The sequence below is a fragment of the Centroberyx affinis genome, unplaced genomic scaffold (assembly GCF_046629955.1).
Source record: "Centroberyx affinis isolate AG114_WGS23_722 - 3 ecotype Tasmania unplaced genomic scaffold, CSIRO-AGI_Caff_v1 ptg005716l_1, whole genome shotgun sequence".
Taxonomy (NCBI): domain Eukaryota; kingdom Metazoa; phylum Chordata; class Actinopteri; order Beryciformes; family Berycidae; genus Centroberyx; species Centroberyx affinis.
In genome coordinates this window covers 676-15232 of record NW_027282888.1, presented here as the reverse complement: position 1 = coordinate 15232, position 14557 = coordinate 676, and the positions used below count along the sequence as shown (strand labels likewise).

Here is a 14557-nt window from a genome sequence, read left to right as displayed (position 1 = left end):
ATTTTGGTTCTTTATTTTAGATAGAGAGAAAGAGTGAGTCTGTGAAGAAGATGCATAAATGAAGTTAATCACCAATGAGGAAGAATACGGGGAGCTGCTGCTACATGACCCTTAGCATTGCTTCAAATACAGCCTATTTCCACATACATATATTGTAGAAATACGCTTCTGGTGTCAACACCCCCTGCTGTGACTTCCACATGAAGTTCCACCATGCCTCCATTCCATTTCTGGTGTAAACCAGAGGAAGGTAGAACATTAAAAACAAGTCAGATACACACATTACATTTCTTTTGAGCACTTCCAGATCTCTCCATATAGGAATAAGCCTCAGTATCTAGGATAACAGTGGTGAGGTGAGAGGCAATGTGATCAAAGAACAGCACTCCAAATCTACACTAACTGTACAAATTATTAGGGACACTAACTCTTTTCATAATGTACACTGGTGAAGTGAATCCAGGTAAATTATCCCTTATTAAATCTATATCAATCACAAAGGAGGAGATGGAGATAAAGAGAAGCAGACCAGTGCAATAAGAATTTTGCTTTGAGAAAACTGAGATGTGGATTGGGGGAAAAGGGGCTGCAACTCAATATCAAGAGGATGTCCCTAATATTAGGTACATTCAGTGTACAATTGTTTACAAGCCCCAGTTTCTATGCTACAGTTAGTTTGCAGAATGCAGAAATGAGCGTCACAAATTCGGGGGAAATATGACCTTCTGCGCAACTACAGGAAACACGGTAGAAATGCCATCACGTAGACACTATTCAACTGAAAACATCACACTGCTGGCTGACACATACAGGGTTTCCTCTTCTCAAAGTCAGGAGCAGGTCTTGCGTGCGATCTGGCAAACAAGCTGCCAACTCTCGGAAATGGTGCTACCTTGCTGCCCCGATACCATGTGGGGATTTCATCTGCCAAGGGGTTTGCCAGTCTTACCACTGCCATCTCTGAGAACTGGCATTCCAATCGATGGCTATTCCGATCAGTCTACTAATTTAATTTCCTTCAAGAGCCAATGGACTCTTTTCACAGCTGCCATTTCGATGTGTCATAGTAGAGAAAACACAGGTGTAACTAATAACATTAATGATGGTTCTATTCCACTTGGGTGTTCCAGTGCCAGGGCCTGGTATTGTGCATGCTGCCTTTATGCTCTCAGTGAACTAATTATGCCTAACTTCCAGCAACACTTAAATCAGTCAAAGAAGGAGCAATAGCTTCACAATTTTAATTTCATTTCCAATTCATAAACAGAGGTATATTAAAAACACCCCAATACAGCGTGTGGGGATGATGAGACAGTACACATTCTTGTCCAGAGGGGTTTATTCTCCAGGGACAGTATCTTCCAGGATAAAAAAAAGGGAGAGAGAGAGAGAGCTGAGGGTGATGATGACATTTGTCTGCCATACAAGACACAGCGGAGAGTATTAGGGCTAAGGTCACTGTGAACTCACTATGGAGTAACATGGACACAGATTTTTCATTAAGATAGAAATTCAGTTAATTTTATGAGGACTGTAGGCCTTGTCAGCTGCTGAATTTCAAATAGTCTTGAAAGGGAAAACATCCACACATTTTAGGCACTTCAGACTCAAGCAAACTAACTTAAGTGCATAAAAAAAAAGAGTTCAAGTTGTATTTGACCCAGGTTGTGTTTGGCATACCAACCCAACACAAGCAGCCCATGTGCAACTGTCAGTCTCATTGTAAATCCATGTTGAGAAGTGGACACATTCAGGGCAGATGGTGAAGAAGAACATAGATGTATTTGTTCCCATAAAAAAAAAACCTCCCCTCAGTCTCCAAAACGCACCTCTGCCCTCAGCTCTTTGGCGACGTAGCTTAGCAATGCGGCAGTGACCTGCTGCTGAAGCGTGGCGTTGCCCATCACCAGGGCGACGAGCTGGGCCACGTCGGTCCAGTCCAGGTTGGCGAGGATGGCCACGATGTTAGTGTACAGCTTCTGCTGCTGGGCAGGCGGCAGCTCCATCAGGATCTGAGGCAGAGGCTTGAACTGGCCGCTGGTCAGCCAGCTGCCCAGCAGACCACCCACCGCTCCGCCTGGCAGAGAGAGAGAGCGAGTCAGTATTTAGTGATTGTATGTGACCAGCATGTAAGGTGCCTGCATCACACTTTAGGGAAAGGAAATGGTGCCACCTTGTGCTATAAACTAGGAAATACAGATCTAATTTGCCTTCCATCAAATTCACTTTGGCATGTTTTGATTTGATGTAGCCTAATTTATTCACACCCCAAGAGGGAAATTCTCTTTGCGTCCTCTGTTGGGGTGCAGGGTCTGCCAGCTAGTGCAGTGCCCCCGCAGCAGGTGAGAATTAACTATCTTGCCATCAAACCCAGGCCTTCCGCTTGACGCCCTGATCAGGCAGTTGTAACGTGAACTTTTGAATTACACAGGTTAAGTATCAACAGGGTTTTTGTCAAAGGTCTGACTCCTGTAGAACGCAGGAGCTGGAGACGCACCCCCAAAAACTTTAGGCAAGGCTGACTTCGTGAAGAAGGCGTCAGATAAAAAACACGGAGAAGTTGCACACTATTATGCTGCCATATTTTAATAAAGTTGTGACTTGATAAAATATGGGAGCATAATAGAGTGTGCAACTGAAGGTCTGATTCTTACTGATGGCAAAAAGTAACCCAAATCAATAATATACTTATTGTATGTCGCTTTGGACGTGGTGTCATCAGCCAAATCTGCCTCACATCAGCCACAGAAACATAAAGTATCACTGCTGTATATCTGAATACCAAAAATCAAGATCATAGAAAAATGTCAAGTAAAAGAACATAACAATAATCAATACCATGAATTAATATTGCAAAAATGTTAACAAGAATGCAAATTACAACCTAACAAACATCAAAATTCCTAAAAACACATAAGTCATACTAAATCTTCTAAGAAAATGAAAGAAGGATAAAAAAAAAAGATAAGATAAAGAACAAAGTCTTTGATCAGTCTCACGCTACCAAAAACCACAACACCTACTCTACATGACTAAAGAGCATGTATGCCTCGCTCTGTCTGCAGGAAGCTTAACCTCTCTGCTCTCATCACTCTCAGTAGAGCCCTCAGTGAGACATTAATTCTCAGAAACTCTGTATTTTGAATGTCTGGCCTTGTACATGAACTCAATAATGATCCTCAGTCCTGCAACTAACCCCGAAGATGAAAGGTTCTTTCTTGATATGCTACACTCCAACGACGGAAATGCGGCCACCCTCAAGTCAGTCAACACGAAACCGCATGGGTGCTTGGAGCGAACCGGTCTTATGATCATGTCTGTGTGTTGATATACCTGGTCACCAACAGGCCTTAAAACAATATTCCGCTTAGTTTTAACATGGGGGTTATTCGGCACCTGACCACCATGAAAACCAGAATAGAAATTAGCCTACTCACCAAGATCAGACGCAGCTGGACGAGTTTGTAGCGTTCAGATTTTCACTTCCCATTCATTTCAATGAGCCACGAAAATAAACTGAAAACTGACATTTAACACGTTGGTGAACAGATTCAACAACAGATCCTCCTACTGTGATTTTCAATTAACTGTGGGTCCAACGTTTAGAACAGAATTTTGCCAAATACGATTTTTATTCATAGAAGACAACATAGCAGAGGGATCCCATTTAGGAGAGATAGTTCCTGTTTGGGAGACCGAATCTACTTTTATTTTTAAATACTAATTTTATTATGAACCAAGAATAGAAATGCAAAATGAGAGACCCAGGACAGCGTTATTGTCCTAAAAGCAGGATCTGTTGTTGAACCTGTTGTTTTCAGGCCATTCTTGTGGCTTCATTCAAATTAATGGGAAGTAAAAATCAGAACACTACAAACTCGTCCCAGCTGCATCTGATCTGATTGGTGAGTTGTTTATATTATGCTTTTCATGGCGAATAACCCCCCATGTTCAAACTAAGTGGAATATTGCTTTAAAGGATCTATGTGTAATTTCTGGTCCAATCCTCTATCGTTCAGTGTTGTCATGACAACAACACTCTGCCCTCTGGTGACCATCATCAACATGGTGGCGCCGGTTGGACTGTTTCAGAATCAACAACAATGAATGTTATTCAATGTCATGTTTTACTGAGTTAGCACATTCTTTTTGTTGGTTCGATGGATGCTTGCTGTGATTACGATACTGACGTTACCGCGATTCATGTTGTCTGTGGATTTTTGGTGAGGAGTTGCTATTTTGTGTGTGCAGTAACTCTGGTCTGGTATGTTAAAATTCAAGCTGTTTGGAGGATGATATACACATGCCAAATTTACCGCAACATCCTACCGATTTAGTCTCAAATTCTATTTTCCAATGTGCTTTTTTTGCCGAAAAGTAAGGGAACAACAAATTACCAGATTATTAAACAGACCTTGGTGTGGCAGGAGGGCCTTCAAACCAAAACCAAAAACACACAGCCTTGGCCCGCTCCTGTGCTTTTGAATGCAGAAACCTCTACAATGCGTGCGCCATGGCTGCTCACTTTGTTTCACTCAATACCATTCAGGAACCTCTGCTGATATTTACTAGTCATATTATGCTTCAGTAAAGAGGAAACATGACACGTTTCGCCTTTAATCTGGTCACACTTACCAACAGCGATTCCCGGAGGCCCGCCGAGCAGCCCGCCTAGAAAGGCAGTCCCCCCTGCCACCACCGCTCCTTTGGTAGAGTTCTTCACCGCAACCTTTATCTGCTCGTGTGCCGATATGTCACAGCACAGACGCATGACATCGTCCATCCGTGGGGGCATCCCTGCATCAAGGCGCTGACCAGGCAGGGCAGCAGACAGTCAACTCAGCTGTGGTGTCCTTTCCAAAATAAACAAGACAGAACCCTTAAGCCTAGGTCAGACTACAATGAATGACCGGACCTGAGTAAACATTTGCCATCCAGTGGGGAAGCTGTTCACGAGAGATCACACACTACCCAACTTTGTCATTCAAAAACATTTTCCCATTCATCTACAACAGCAAAATAGGTGTTATACTGTTTCTTGACATTATCACAAGGGTAACATTGGTGAAGAATTTTATATGAGAGTTCATTCACTTAATTTGTAATTGCATAGTTATGTGGATTGATTCAGGCATGTTGCCATTTTATACTATTTCATATGGCATTTCTTCTCCAAATAAAAAATTGTATAGCAACTTCTCAAGCAAGTGGAGTTGGGAATCTATTGGTGCAAACTATGTGGCCCTTGTTAAAAGCGACGTCTCTTCCGCTTCATTGTCTTTTCCTCCTGCCCCTTGAGCTAAACTCCCATTCCATATATCAGACCGAATTTGGGCTTTTATCAAATATCGGATGAAGGCCAGTCAGTGTCTTTCACTGCAGGCATGGGGAATTCCCCGCTGGCCACAGTTGCATAACAACAGTTATTTAAAACCCATGAATAAAACTTTATTGTTTCTGTGCAGTTAGTTTCAGTTTCAGCTTTTTTTCCAGCTTCAACTTTCTGCCTGCAAAAACCCATGGTCAAACCCTAGAGTAGGCTACTTGTATTGAAATATTATTGTGTCACTTCAAACATGACATATGACCAGCATGGCTGACCGGTTAGTGGATTGTCATTCTATCAGACAGTATAGTAACTTTAGGGTCAAATTTAGGTCAAGTCTGCCATCTCCTGGCTGTGTATGTGTATTTTTCCATGCATACACAATAGCTTAAATACTAAAAGTGAAAGGATGATAGCCTTGGTTGCACAACCATAGCCCAGACTCGTGGAAGAGTTCAAACTGAATGTGTTAAGGTTTTCAAGAACTATTTGCTTTCAGAAAAATGTCTCACTATACCTGTAGTAGGCCTAATATCCTAATTTTTAGATGCAAATTTACAGCAGGAATTTAAAAGTGCATTCAGCTATAGCTCAGAAATTACACCACAGAAAATCATATGAAGTGAAAAGACACATGAAAGTAGGTTAAGGTGAACAGAAACTCTCTATCGAATACCACAGACACAATTAGCTTTGATATGTTCCGTTTTCTCGTATGGCGAGACCATCACGCGTATAACGTAAACATAACTTGAGACCTTTTCTAAAATGTGGCTCCAGTTCCACTGATAAATTCGGCATACATATAAACCATAAAGCAACACTTACTTCTATTAAATTTCAACTTTTAGTTCTGGTCCTGGTTATCTCCTTTCACCAAACACTGCCGCAGAGTAGCACTGTCACAGGATTGTGCAGGGTACAGTTTCTTTTTCACCTGTGCACGTGTCAAAACGAAACCCAAAAAGCCCTGTACAGCCCAGTAACAGTGCTAGGAAGGGAGCGGTGTGAAACTGTTCTGAAAGTTAAGGCTGCATTGAGAGCGGCTGCTGTTATGCCTAATAACAAAGGCCGGATTAAATTGGCAGACTTTTGAATGGACTTTGGCGTGACGTTCGACTGCTTTACAAGGAGGGAGGATAGCAAACAAAGGTCACTATAAAATCACTACTGAGTCCCTAGAGAGAAAGTTACAGTGTTTTTTCGTTATGATAGACTCAATGCAATGAAGACAGAAGAGCTTGCCCGCGCTGCATGGTCACATCTTGACGCCATTTCCAAGTTTGGCCAGTGTTTCTTTCATAAAATTGCCTACCAAACTAATACATATATCATAAAGCCTATTACGCACCTTATGGGTTAATTTGGGATAATTTCGTTGTCCTGCTAAACGATGGTAAGCAAAAACAGCTGTCACCAGCCTTCCCTCGATATTTATGTTGCAATTGTTACAATGTTGATATAACGCAGACATATTTTCTTACCCTCAGTCCTTAACTGAATGTGGGATAAATTTAGTTTCCTTTCCACTCATCAACTTCGCTTCTCTGAAAAGTTAGGACTGTTCGCAATGAATGATGGGATCGACTGTACTTCCTGCTCAATCAGAGAGTATCTAGCAGAAGACGAAGCAAGATGTTTCACTCCTTTTTTCAAAATGTATTTCAATTTGTAATAACATTACTAAAATATCAATATTGCAGTCATTCAATCATACAAAAAGGCTATACATTCACAATGTGTTAGCAAAGATGGAGTATCTGCTTTCCTAATAATACGGTTCAGGTAATCAAAATAGTCTAACTGAAAAAAATGTCTGTCTTGAAAATGCACAAGTTCAACTTCACATCACTCTATATTCATTTAATGAATATGCGACTTTCCAAACAACAAAAATAGGTTAATGGTGTACATTTTACCTCTCCTAAAATTATCTTCAAGTGTAACAGTAGGCCTACACCAGACATACGGAGACATATTTGGGCTACATGAAGTTTCCCCGTCAAAAACATCATTCCAACATCAATCATTCCAACATGCACATGTGTAAAGATATTCCAAAAACGACTGTTTCCCTGTAACAAGCAATTATAATTAAAATGTATTTTGAATCTCCCTCACAGCATGACATAATTTTGTATGATAGAACTAGTTCTTTGGTGTTATTGTTGCAATCACGATTAAAGACAAATATCCTTTGCAAGCAAAGGGAACACTGACATCAAAACATATTTTGAAGGGGGTTGATTTTTTGATTTCCTGGCCATTTTATTGTAACATTTATCATCAATCAGGTCTCTGTTGAATTGTAATGGGTTCTGTCTCACATAAAACATCTCTGGTTAGACTGTATGCTTTAGCATAGACCGCAGCAAGTTACTTACCTTTAGCTGGGATGTCTCACAGTCGGTTCATTATCTTTTATTCTACCCGATGCTTATTTGATTTAGATTAACAGCATGGTATTTAAGATCTTAATAGGCCACTCATAATGTTGTGAGACGTGTCCTAGATATGTCTTGAAATTAGTTAAAAAAACAAACAAACAAAAAAAACTGTTTAGCAGGTGCTCATGTTTCTCGCGTGCGTAGTAATGATGTCTGGTTTGGAGTAGGAGGTGAACTATCTTGATAGTCGAATGTTTCTCTGATGTGACAGTTTTACTTTGTTGCCATATCATTCGCTCATTATGATACTTTGTTCCTGCTTGTATCCAAACATGGAAAATGCATAAGTGCTCTATACTGCACACGCTTGATTTATAAGGCATGTAAGTCTATAGCGGAGAAGTCAGACATAAACTTTTTATTTTTTTGAATACATGTTTTTGTATTCCGACTATGGTTACATTTGTCTTCTGTCACATATTTTGTCATGCTTGAGAAACAAATGCATGTTTGTCCATTAAAACCCATTTGTCACTAAAATGCTGACTGGCTATTCACGACTATCCTGTCATATCGCGACATACGCATATATTTCGCCACGCTGATTTTGGAGAGTTTCATGTACTTAGTATAAAAAACGCGCACAATAACTTTTTGGCTTTTTCAAAATGTGACTCCCTTTCTGGTACCGGGTGCTAACGTTAGCTTGTTAGCTATCGTGTGTGACAGGAATCAAGTCACTTTTTTTATGCTCGTGCAGTTGCCTGACAACAGAATTGGAATGATCTGTCATCAGCAACACTTGTAGTATGTCCTGTGCTTCATTTAATAACTGGCTACAGACTGGTGTTCGGTGGACTTCTAACCACTACTGGCAGTAGTGAGAAGCCTCTCCTGTAAGCTCCTGCCCCCTCGATTCCGGGTTGGAATTCCAGCCCGTCATGACGCAGCAAGTGACGCAAACACGCCCCGCCTCATTTGGTAGGATTTGGTGACGTCTCGGGACTCGGGGGGGGAAGGACTCCGACTGATAAACAAGTTTGAGATCAAAACAAATCCATGAAGAACAGCGACATAGCCGGACCCAATCTGTGAAACGGTCACACACGAGGGAAAAAGACGACATTTCTGTTTTTTCAGGTAAGGTAAAATCTAAACCTCTATTCGCCAAACATTGTGCGATAATGGCTTGGCCTTTTGTGAGCCTTGAATTTCCTCTCTGCCTATTGTTCTCTGTAATTTTCAGTCTCACTGCCAGGCAGCCTAGGATAGCGTATAATTTGAATAGAATGTCAAAGTTATAACAGCAAGTCTGCATTTTCCACTTGGAAAGACTTATACGGGTATAAGGAATGCAGCAGGCTATTACAGCAACATCAATCTTCTATATAGGCTACCATCTGAAGCCCAGCTCTATGCTCTTTAAACATATATACATGGTCATATACTGTGGTGTTGTCGCCTATAGGGTTTGTTGCAACAGACTCCATGACTGGACTGTAACACTGTACAGTACAGTCCGTGTTGGCAGGGAGGCTGTTTTGACATAAGATTTCAGACACCGACAAGCACAGGAAGGCATCCAGACAATTAAAAAAAAAAGAAAAAAAACACTAGTCTATTTATGGATCCTCTTTGTTTGTCTTAACATGAACAAATAAATAAATAAGAATAAGATTCATGTTACTACTACTACTAATGATAATAATAATGCGTTATTAAATAAATAAATAAATAATTAGGAAATTACATTAACTTCAGAATATATTTCCACATGTTTAAAAAATTACAACTGAGCAAAAAGTGTATTCGTACATGCAAGTGACATTCATTTGAAATATATTTTAAGCAGCCAAAATATATAGGCTATTGGAATATACAGAGATATATGTTGTCAACAAAGCTGTTGTGAAGAATACCATCAATGTGCAGGCCTATATATGTTTTTTGTTTTTTTTAGTATGGTATGTAATGAGTCACAGCTGACATGTTGGTTGTGTTTTGATGAAACTCAACAGGCGGGGTTTCAGGATCAGCTGATGCAAGTATTTCATTCTGTATTTACCCGTATGATGCCTTCACTTACAAGTTGTAATCATGGCTGTTAGGTATAATGAGGTGGATATAGAGGTTTGGTTTGGATGAGTATGGCAGGGTCATCAGAGGGTTAGGGTTAGGGTTGATGTCTCTTGACTATGATCAGGGTTATGATCAGTTGTTACCCTGACAACATGATTGCCCAAACAAACATGGAGTCCTGAAGCATAAATTTAACTTGTTATTAGAGCAAGGGCTACAAGGTTTCTTGGGCGAGCCAGCTGGGGCTTTCCAGTGAGGAATGCCGCGTATGCCGTCGTGTACGTTGTGTCCCTCGCCTGGATATGGTCATCAACTTGGGACAAAAGGTCAGTCAGCTGCAGTCTGGGGTCACTGCCACTTCATCCAGCTGGAGGTTGTTTGCCTTCTCTGAGGTGGTAACCTGAACCGGTTTCATAGATTATATAATATTGCTGTTATCAGTGTAATTTCAGCGTCTTGTAACACCCTGGTCCCTTCGCTTTTGGAGTGCTAGATTGACCTCAGATCACTTTGTCCGGTAATAACTTGCTCTATTTCAGTTTCCCAGCTGACGTGATGGAAGCAGCGGGCCGTGTGTTGACACTGAGAGCTAAATGCTGACATGACATGGGCCACTTGGAGGGATGTATGCCAAGGGGCAAAGTGTTGGGTTGGAGGCAGGTCTTGGAGGTGGCGGGGACGGCCTCAAGGGGGAGCCGTGTGCGCTGTTACCATCTGTAGAGTCGAAAACACAAGCAGGGATGGAGGCGTTGGGACAGCTGACAGTGCGGTCTATATGCGGCAGAGTCATCGGGCGTTCTGTTGCCAAAAGAGAAGGTTAGCATTAGGGTTCGGCCAGTGTGGGCTTTTGAAGGCTCCAGATCCTGATTATTTTGACACTGAAGTCATTTTTTCCATTTTCATAGCAAAGATTTATTCAGTATTTCTGAAGAATTCTATTCTTGTCAGGGTGGAAACAGCATTTAGACCATCATGGGACTCTAAAACTCTCCATTGAAACCCAGAGTAATGGCATTTTTTTGGGGTTAGCAGCTCTTTAAGGCAGGGTGACCAACAACACACATTTCAATGGATACCCATGGGGAAATTAGCAGCAAAATAGAATTCAGCAGTGGAAAAAAATGAAAAATAGAATATAAGCATCAAAGTAGAATGTATATTAAGCTACAAAACCAGTAGAAATGATTAAAAAAAAAATGAAACAATAAAGCAATAAAATAATATAAACAGTTGGAGGGTGTGTGTGTGTGTGGGAAATAATGGGAAAGAGTATGGATTACTTACAGATTTACTTCGTTCTTACAACAGTTACTTAGTCAAACTGAAGTGACCCCACCCCCTGCTACTCCACAATCGATTTCTTCAATGCAGTCCTTTTCCACCTGCCCTTCACACAACCCACTCTTGTTGTTTTCAGATTGCACTAGAGGTGAAAAAATGATTGGAAAGATCCTTTCTCAACTGCTCGGGAACACCGAGGCGGCAGATGACACTTACGAGGAGCTGATGGAGTTTGAGGAAGGCGGATGGGTCATTGTGAATCTCCCAGGTGAGAAATAACCTCCAAGAGGCAAACCGAAATGCTATTCACATCTATAAAGTTAATGAAAATGACCAATAATGAATTACTAGCAATAGCAATGAGGTATGAATAGGCTTATAAATAGCTGACCATGTTGACCACTGCAGTTTTTGATGTTTGAAATGGAGTAACATTGATGGATATTGTTAAAAAAAAAAAAGGTCAGGTACAGCTTATACTGGGATGAAAAGACCATACTGAACTGGTTGTACTGGGATGTTCCTTGCACAGACAACGGGCCGCTGTCGGCTCCTGAGGCGGATCCCCTGGAGAACCTGCTGATTGAGCATCCCAGCATGTCTGTCTACCAGATGAGACGCAGGCTGAGCGGAGAGGAAGAGGAGGAGGAGGAGGAGGTGGAGGAGCTGGGTTCTGAAGATGAAGATGAGGAGGACTCTCCAAGGTTAGTTTGCAGTTAGTTTGTTTTACTATAATTGTGAGGATCTGACCCTAAACCTTCCCATACCTATTTTGAAGGTATGGGAACAGTTAGCTTAGCTCAACTGCTGCAAGTCTACGGGATCAAGTAGCAACTCTTCTCAAAAGTAGGGAATTAAACCTACTCAGTGTATTCCAGCTCATAATAATAGCTCTGAAACACACTGGTCTTCCTCAAAGTCCAACTTAATTAGACTATGGTCATTTTCGATGGCTACGTGGCTAGCTAGCTCCTGAAAGTTCTGAGTTTACAAAACTGTGGTCTCGCGAGAAGAGGTAATGCTACGTTCAAGACAACTGGGAAACTTCCCACCTGGAATGTCCTACTTCCCACCTCAGAGCATTCAAGTGGTTGAGGTGGGAACCCTGGAAGTATTATATTGGTGGGAACCTGAGGCCAGAGAATAGTCCCAAGTTTCCAACTCGGAAATGTATTGTCAAATGTATGTTTCCTATTCAGAAGTAGGAAGTTTCCCAGTTCCCAGTTGTCTTGAATGTACCATAAAGGAAGTCCGGCCAGGACTGAGAAAGTTGAAAGAAGAAGTTGATATAATCTGATATAAGAAGTTGATATAATCTGATATAAGAAGTTGATATAATCTGAGTAGTAGTTCTGAGTAGATAGTTTGTCTGACTCTGGGTAAGTAGGAAACCAAAAACCAAACTATGCCTTTAACTCTAAACTCAAGTCCTAACCCTAAACTAGCCCCTTGTGGTAGTGAAAAATGACAAAATGACACCACTTCACAAAAATATATATCCTCACTTCAAAGGTCTAGGACTCGAAATTGGTTATAACAAGGATAGAAGTCCAAGTACACTCACACAGAGCTCAATCTCTCCCTCTAATCATATTCTATTTCTTCTGACATGTCATCTCATTGTGTCCGTCCAGGCCGGTGGCGGTGAGGCAGCACATCTCCTGGCGCCTGGCGGCCTGGGGAATCCCTCTGCCCTGCAACGTCCAGCTGCTGGCCGTCCAGAGGGCGAGGACCCAGGCTGAGCGCAAGAAGCTGAGCCGCAGCGCCCTCCACAGGCAGAACCTGGCCAAGACGCGCTTCTCCCCCGCCGAGAAACGCTACGGCCACTTCAAGCAGCCCTGCCAGCGCCTCTACAACTACTAAGCAGGACGGATGACTCTGCTTGTGAGGGGGCGCGTTCCAGGTTGCCTCCATAGTAGCCCAGTGTGCTGCACTTTGACCTCGAGAGGGTGAATCACTTAGGCTTTCCTGCATTGTTTATGTTCTATATCAGTGCATTTGAAAGCATATGGAATAACCAAACTGCATTTCAAGGCAGATTGGATACTGAAGTTTCACCTCACAAACTTTCTTCTGCATTGCAAGAGAGTAACTAGTGTGCATCTAGCTTCTGAGATTCACCACTTCCTCTGTGTATCAAATGGGTCGAACATCATCAACCAATTGAACCACAGCGACATGAGCTTTCATTATGTGCAGCCTGGCTTTAATGTAGGCAACCTGCAATGTAACCCCCACTCTGTCTGAAACCACTGAGAACGACCCTTGATCTCCTGACATCGTGAATGAAACAGTCGGCCCCTCAGGTTTGATAAGCACGAGCAACACGGTTGCTATCAAGTAAAAGCCTTTGTACAGTATCAGAGGAGAACAATTGAGCTGTTTGAGTTGTTGAGATTCAGTACTGTAGCTGGAAGTAAAGGTAGGGCTAGGAATTTGGAAGCGTGTGAAAGGTGTTGTTACTGTTACAGTGTGTGACACTGATCAAAATTTGGAAGAAATAGCATACTTTGTTCTAAATGAGGATGCATTTGGTTTATGGCACATTTTGATAGGATGTCTCTCAGTTGTATTCATGTGTATGTTTTATATGGTGTGCCTTAGATTTAGACGTCGTCGTGACTAGTGTTTTAAAAGCTAATTTCATACCGAGTTGACCTGTACAGTCACCAAGCCATGTGAAAACACAACTATATTCTATGAATTACTGTCATTTCCTAAGAAAATTGTTCCTTTCGTTTGAAATGGATTCAGCATAAGGAATGATTACAAAACCACTGTTAATGTTTTGTATTGAGTCTATATCATTTTATACTTTGCAGTGGGGTACTCGCTTTTTCCGTGTTACACAAATTGTTCATTTTAGAGACATGCTTGTAAATACATTGGATTACTATGTTTTTGTATTTGTGTGTATTTATAAAATGTACAAAAAAATTGCAAATAAATCTTGTTTTCTTAAGTTGGTGGCTGTATGTATTTTATTCGGTAGTACAATTATATAGCTTGGGCAGTTTTAATATGATGGCAAAGCATAATAGGATGTTAGAGGAAATTCATGTTTCTTCATGACGTGCATGATGTGACACATTTCAACACACAGAAACTGTCTTCTGCCAGTCAGTAAACAGAAGAACTCTCTCACTTTCGAAGTTGATGCATCTTGCCCATGAACCTCTTGACCCGCTCCGGGTCGACTGCACTGGCCCAGTGGCCGCCCTTCTTGAAGTGAGAGCCGATGATCATGGCGTTTGCGTCGAGGTAGCGCTCCACGTTGTCGTAGGTCACTCCTGAGCCGATCAGCACGGGAATTCCCACAGACTGGGAAACCTCTGCAAAAGCAACCAGTTAAAACAACGAGATTTAAAAACATGCATGGTTGTTGTCTGACCTACAATGAAGGCAACATCTGCTGTATCTACCTGTGCAGTGCATGTCCTGAGCACTCTATTATATCTGTATAAGCAGGGATGCAGCAGAGGGT

At 41.6% G+C, this 14557-nt stretch overlaps 2 protein-coding genes across 3 annotated transcripts; one reads left to right on the top strand and one right to left on the bottom strand.

Moving 5' to 3' along the window:
* Nucleotides 1-1221: 1221 nt before the first annotated feature.
* Nucleotides 1222-6907, bottom strand: LOC139667704 (protein C19orf12 homolog). 2 transcript variants are annotated; one of them, XM_071547195.1, is made up of 3 exons: nucleotides 6811-6907; nucleotides 4636-4853; nucleotides 1222-2077 (listed from the first exon to the last, which is right to left on the bottom strand). In XM_071547195.1, exons 2-3 carry the CDS (start codon nucleotides 4793-4795, stop codon nucleotides 1812-1814), a joined length of 426 nt encoding a protein of 141 aa, XP_071403296.1. In that variant the 5' UTR covers nucleotides 4796-4853; nucleotides 6811-6907; the 3' UTR covers nucleotides 1222-1811. The 2 variants fall into 2 exon arrangements, with proteins under 2 accessions (XP_071403296.1, XP_071403298.1); XM_071547197.1 differs by lacking the exon at nucleotides 6811-6907 and adding an exon at nucleotides 6155-6456.
* A 1806-nt stretch (nucleotides 6908-8713) lies between these two features.
* On the top strand, nucleotides 8714-14001 carry LOC139667707 (tumor protein p53-inducible nuclear protein 2). Its single transcript, XM_071547200.1, has 4 exons — nucleotides 8714-8853; nucleotides 11210-11341; nucleotides 11606-11777; nucleotides 12708-14001. The coding sequence occupies exons 2-4, from the start codon at nucleotides 11230-11232 to the stop codon at nucleotides 12934-12936; spliced, it is 513 nt and encodes a 170-aa protein (XP_071403301.1). The 5' UTR covers nucleotides 8714-8853; nucleotides 11210-11229; the 3' UTR covers nucleotides 12937-14001.
* The last annotated feature ends 556 nt before the right edge of the window (nucleotides 14002-14557 follow it).

Bases quoted from the DNA above. Each gene is read 5' to 3' on its own strand.
- LOC139667704 (XM_071547195.1), bottom strand. From the start codon at position 4,795: ATGCCCCCACGGATGGACGATGTCATGCGTCTGTGCTGTGACATATCG. The intron at 2,078-4,635 runs GTAAGTGTGACC...TCTCTCTGCCAG, and splicing joins GCCTCCGGGAATCGCTGTTG to GCGGAGCGGTGGGTGGTCTG.
- LOC139667707 (XM_071547200.1), top strand. From the start codon at position 11,230: ATGATTGGAAAGATCCTTTCTCAACTGCTCGGGAACACCGAGGCGGCA. The intron at 11,342-11,605 runs GTGAGAAATAAC...TTCCTTGCACAG, and splicing joins GGTCATTGTGAATCTCCCAG to ACAACGGGCCGCTGTCGGCT. The intron at 11,778-12,707 runs GTTAGTTTGCAG...GTGTCCGTCCAG, and splicing joins GATGAGGAGGACTCTCCAAG to GCCGGTGGCGGTGAGGCAGC.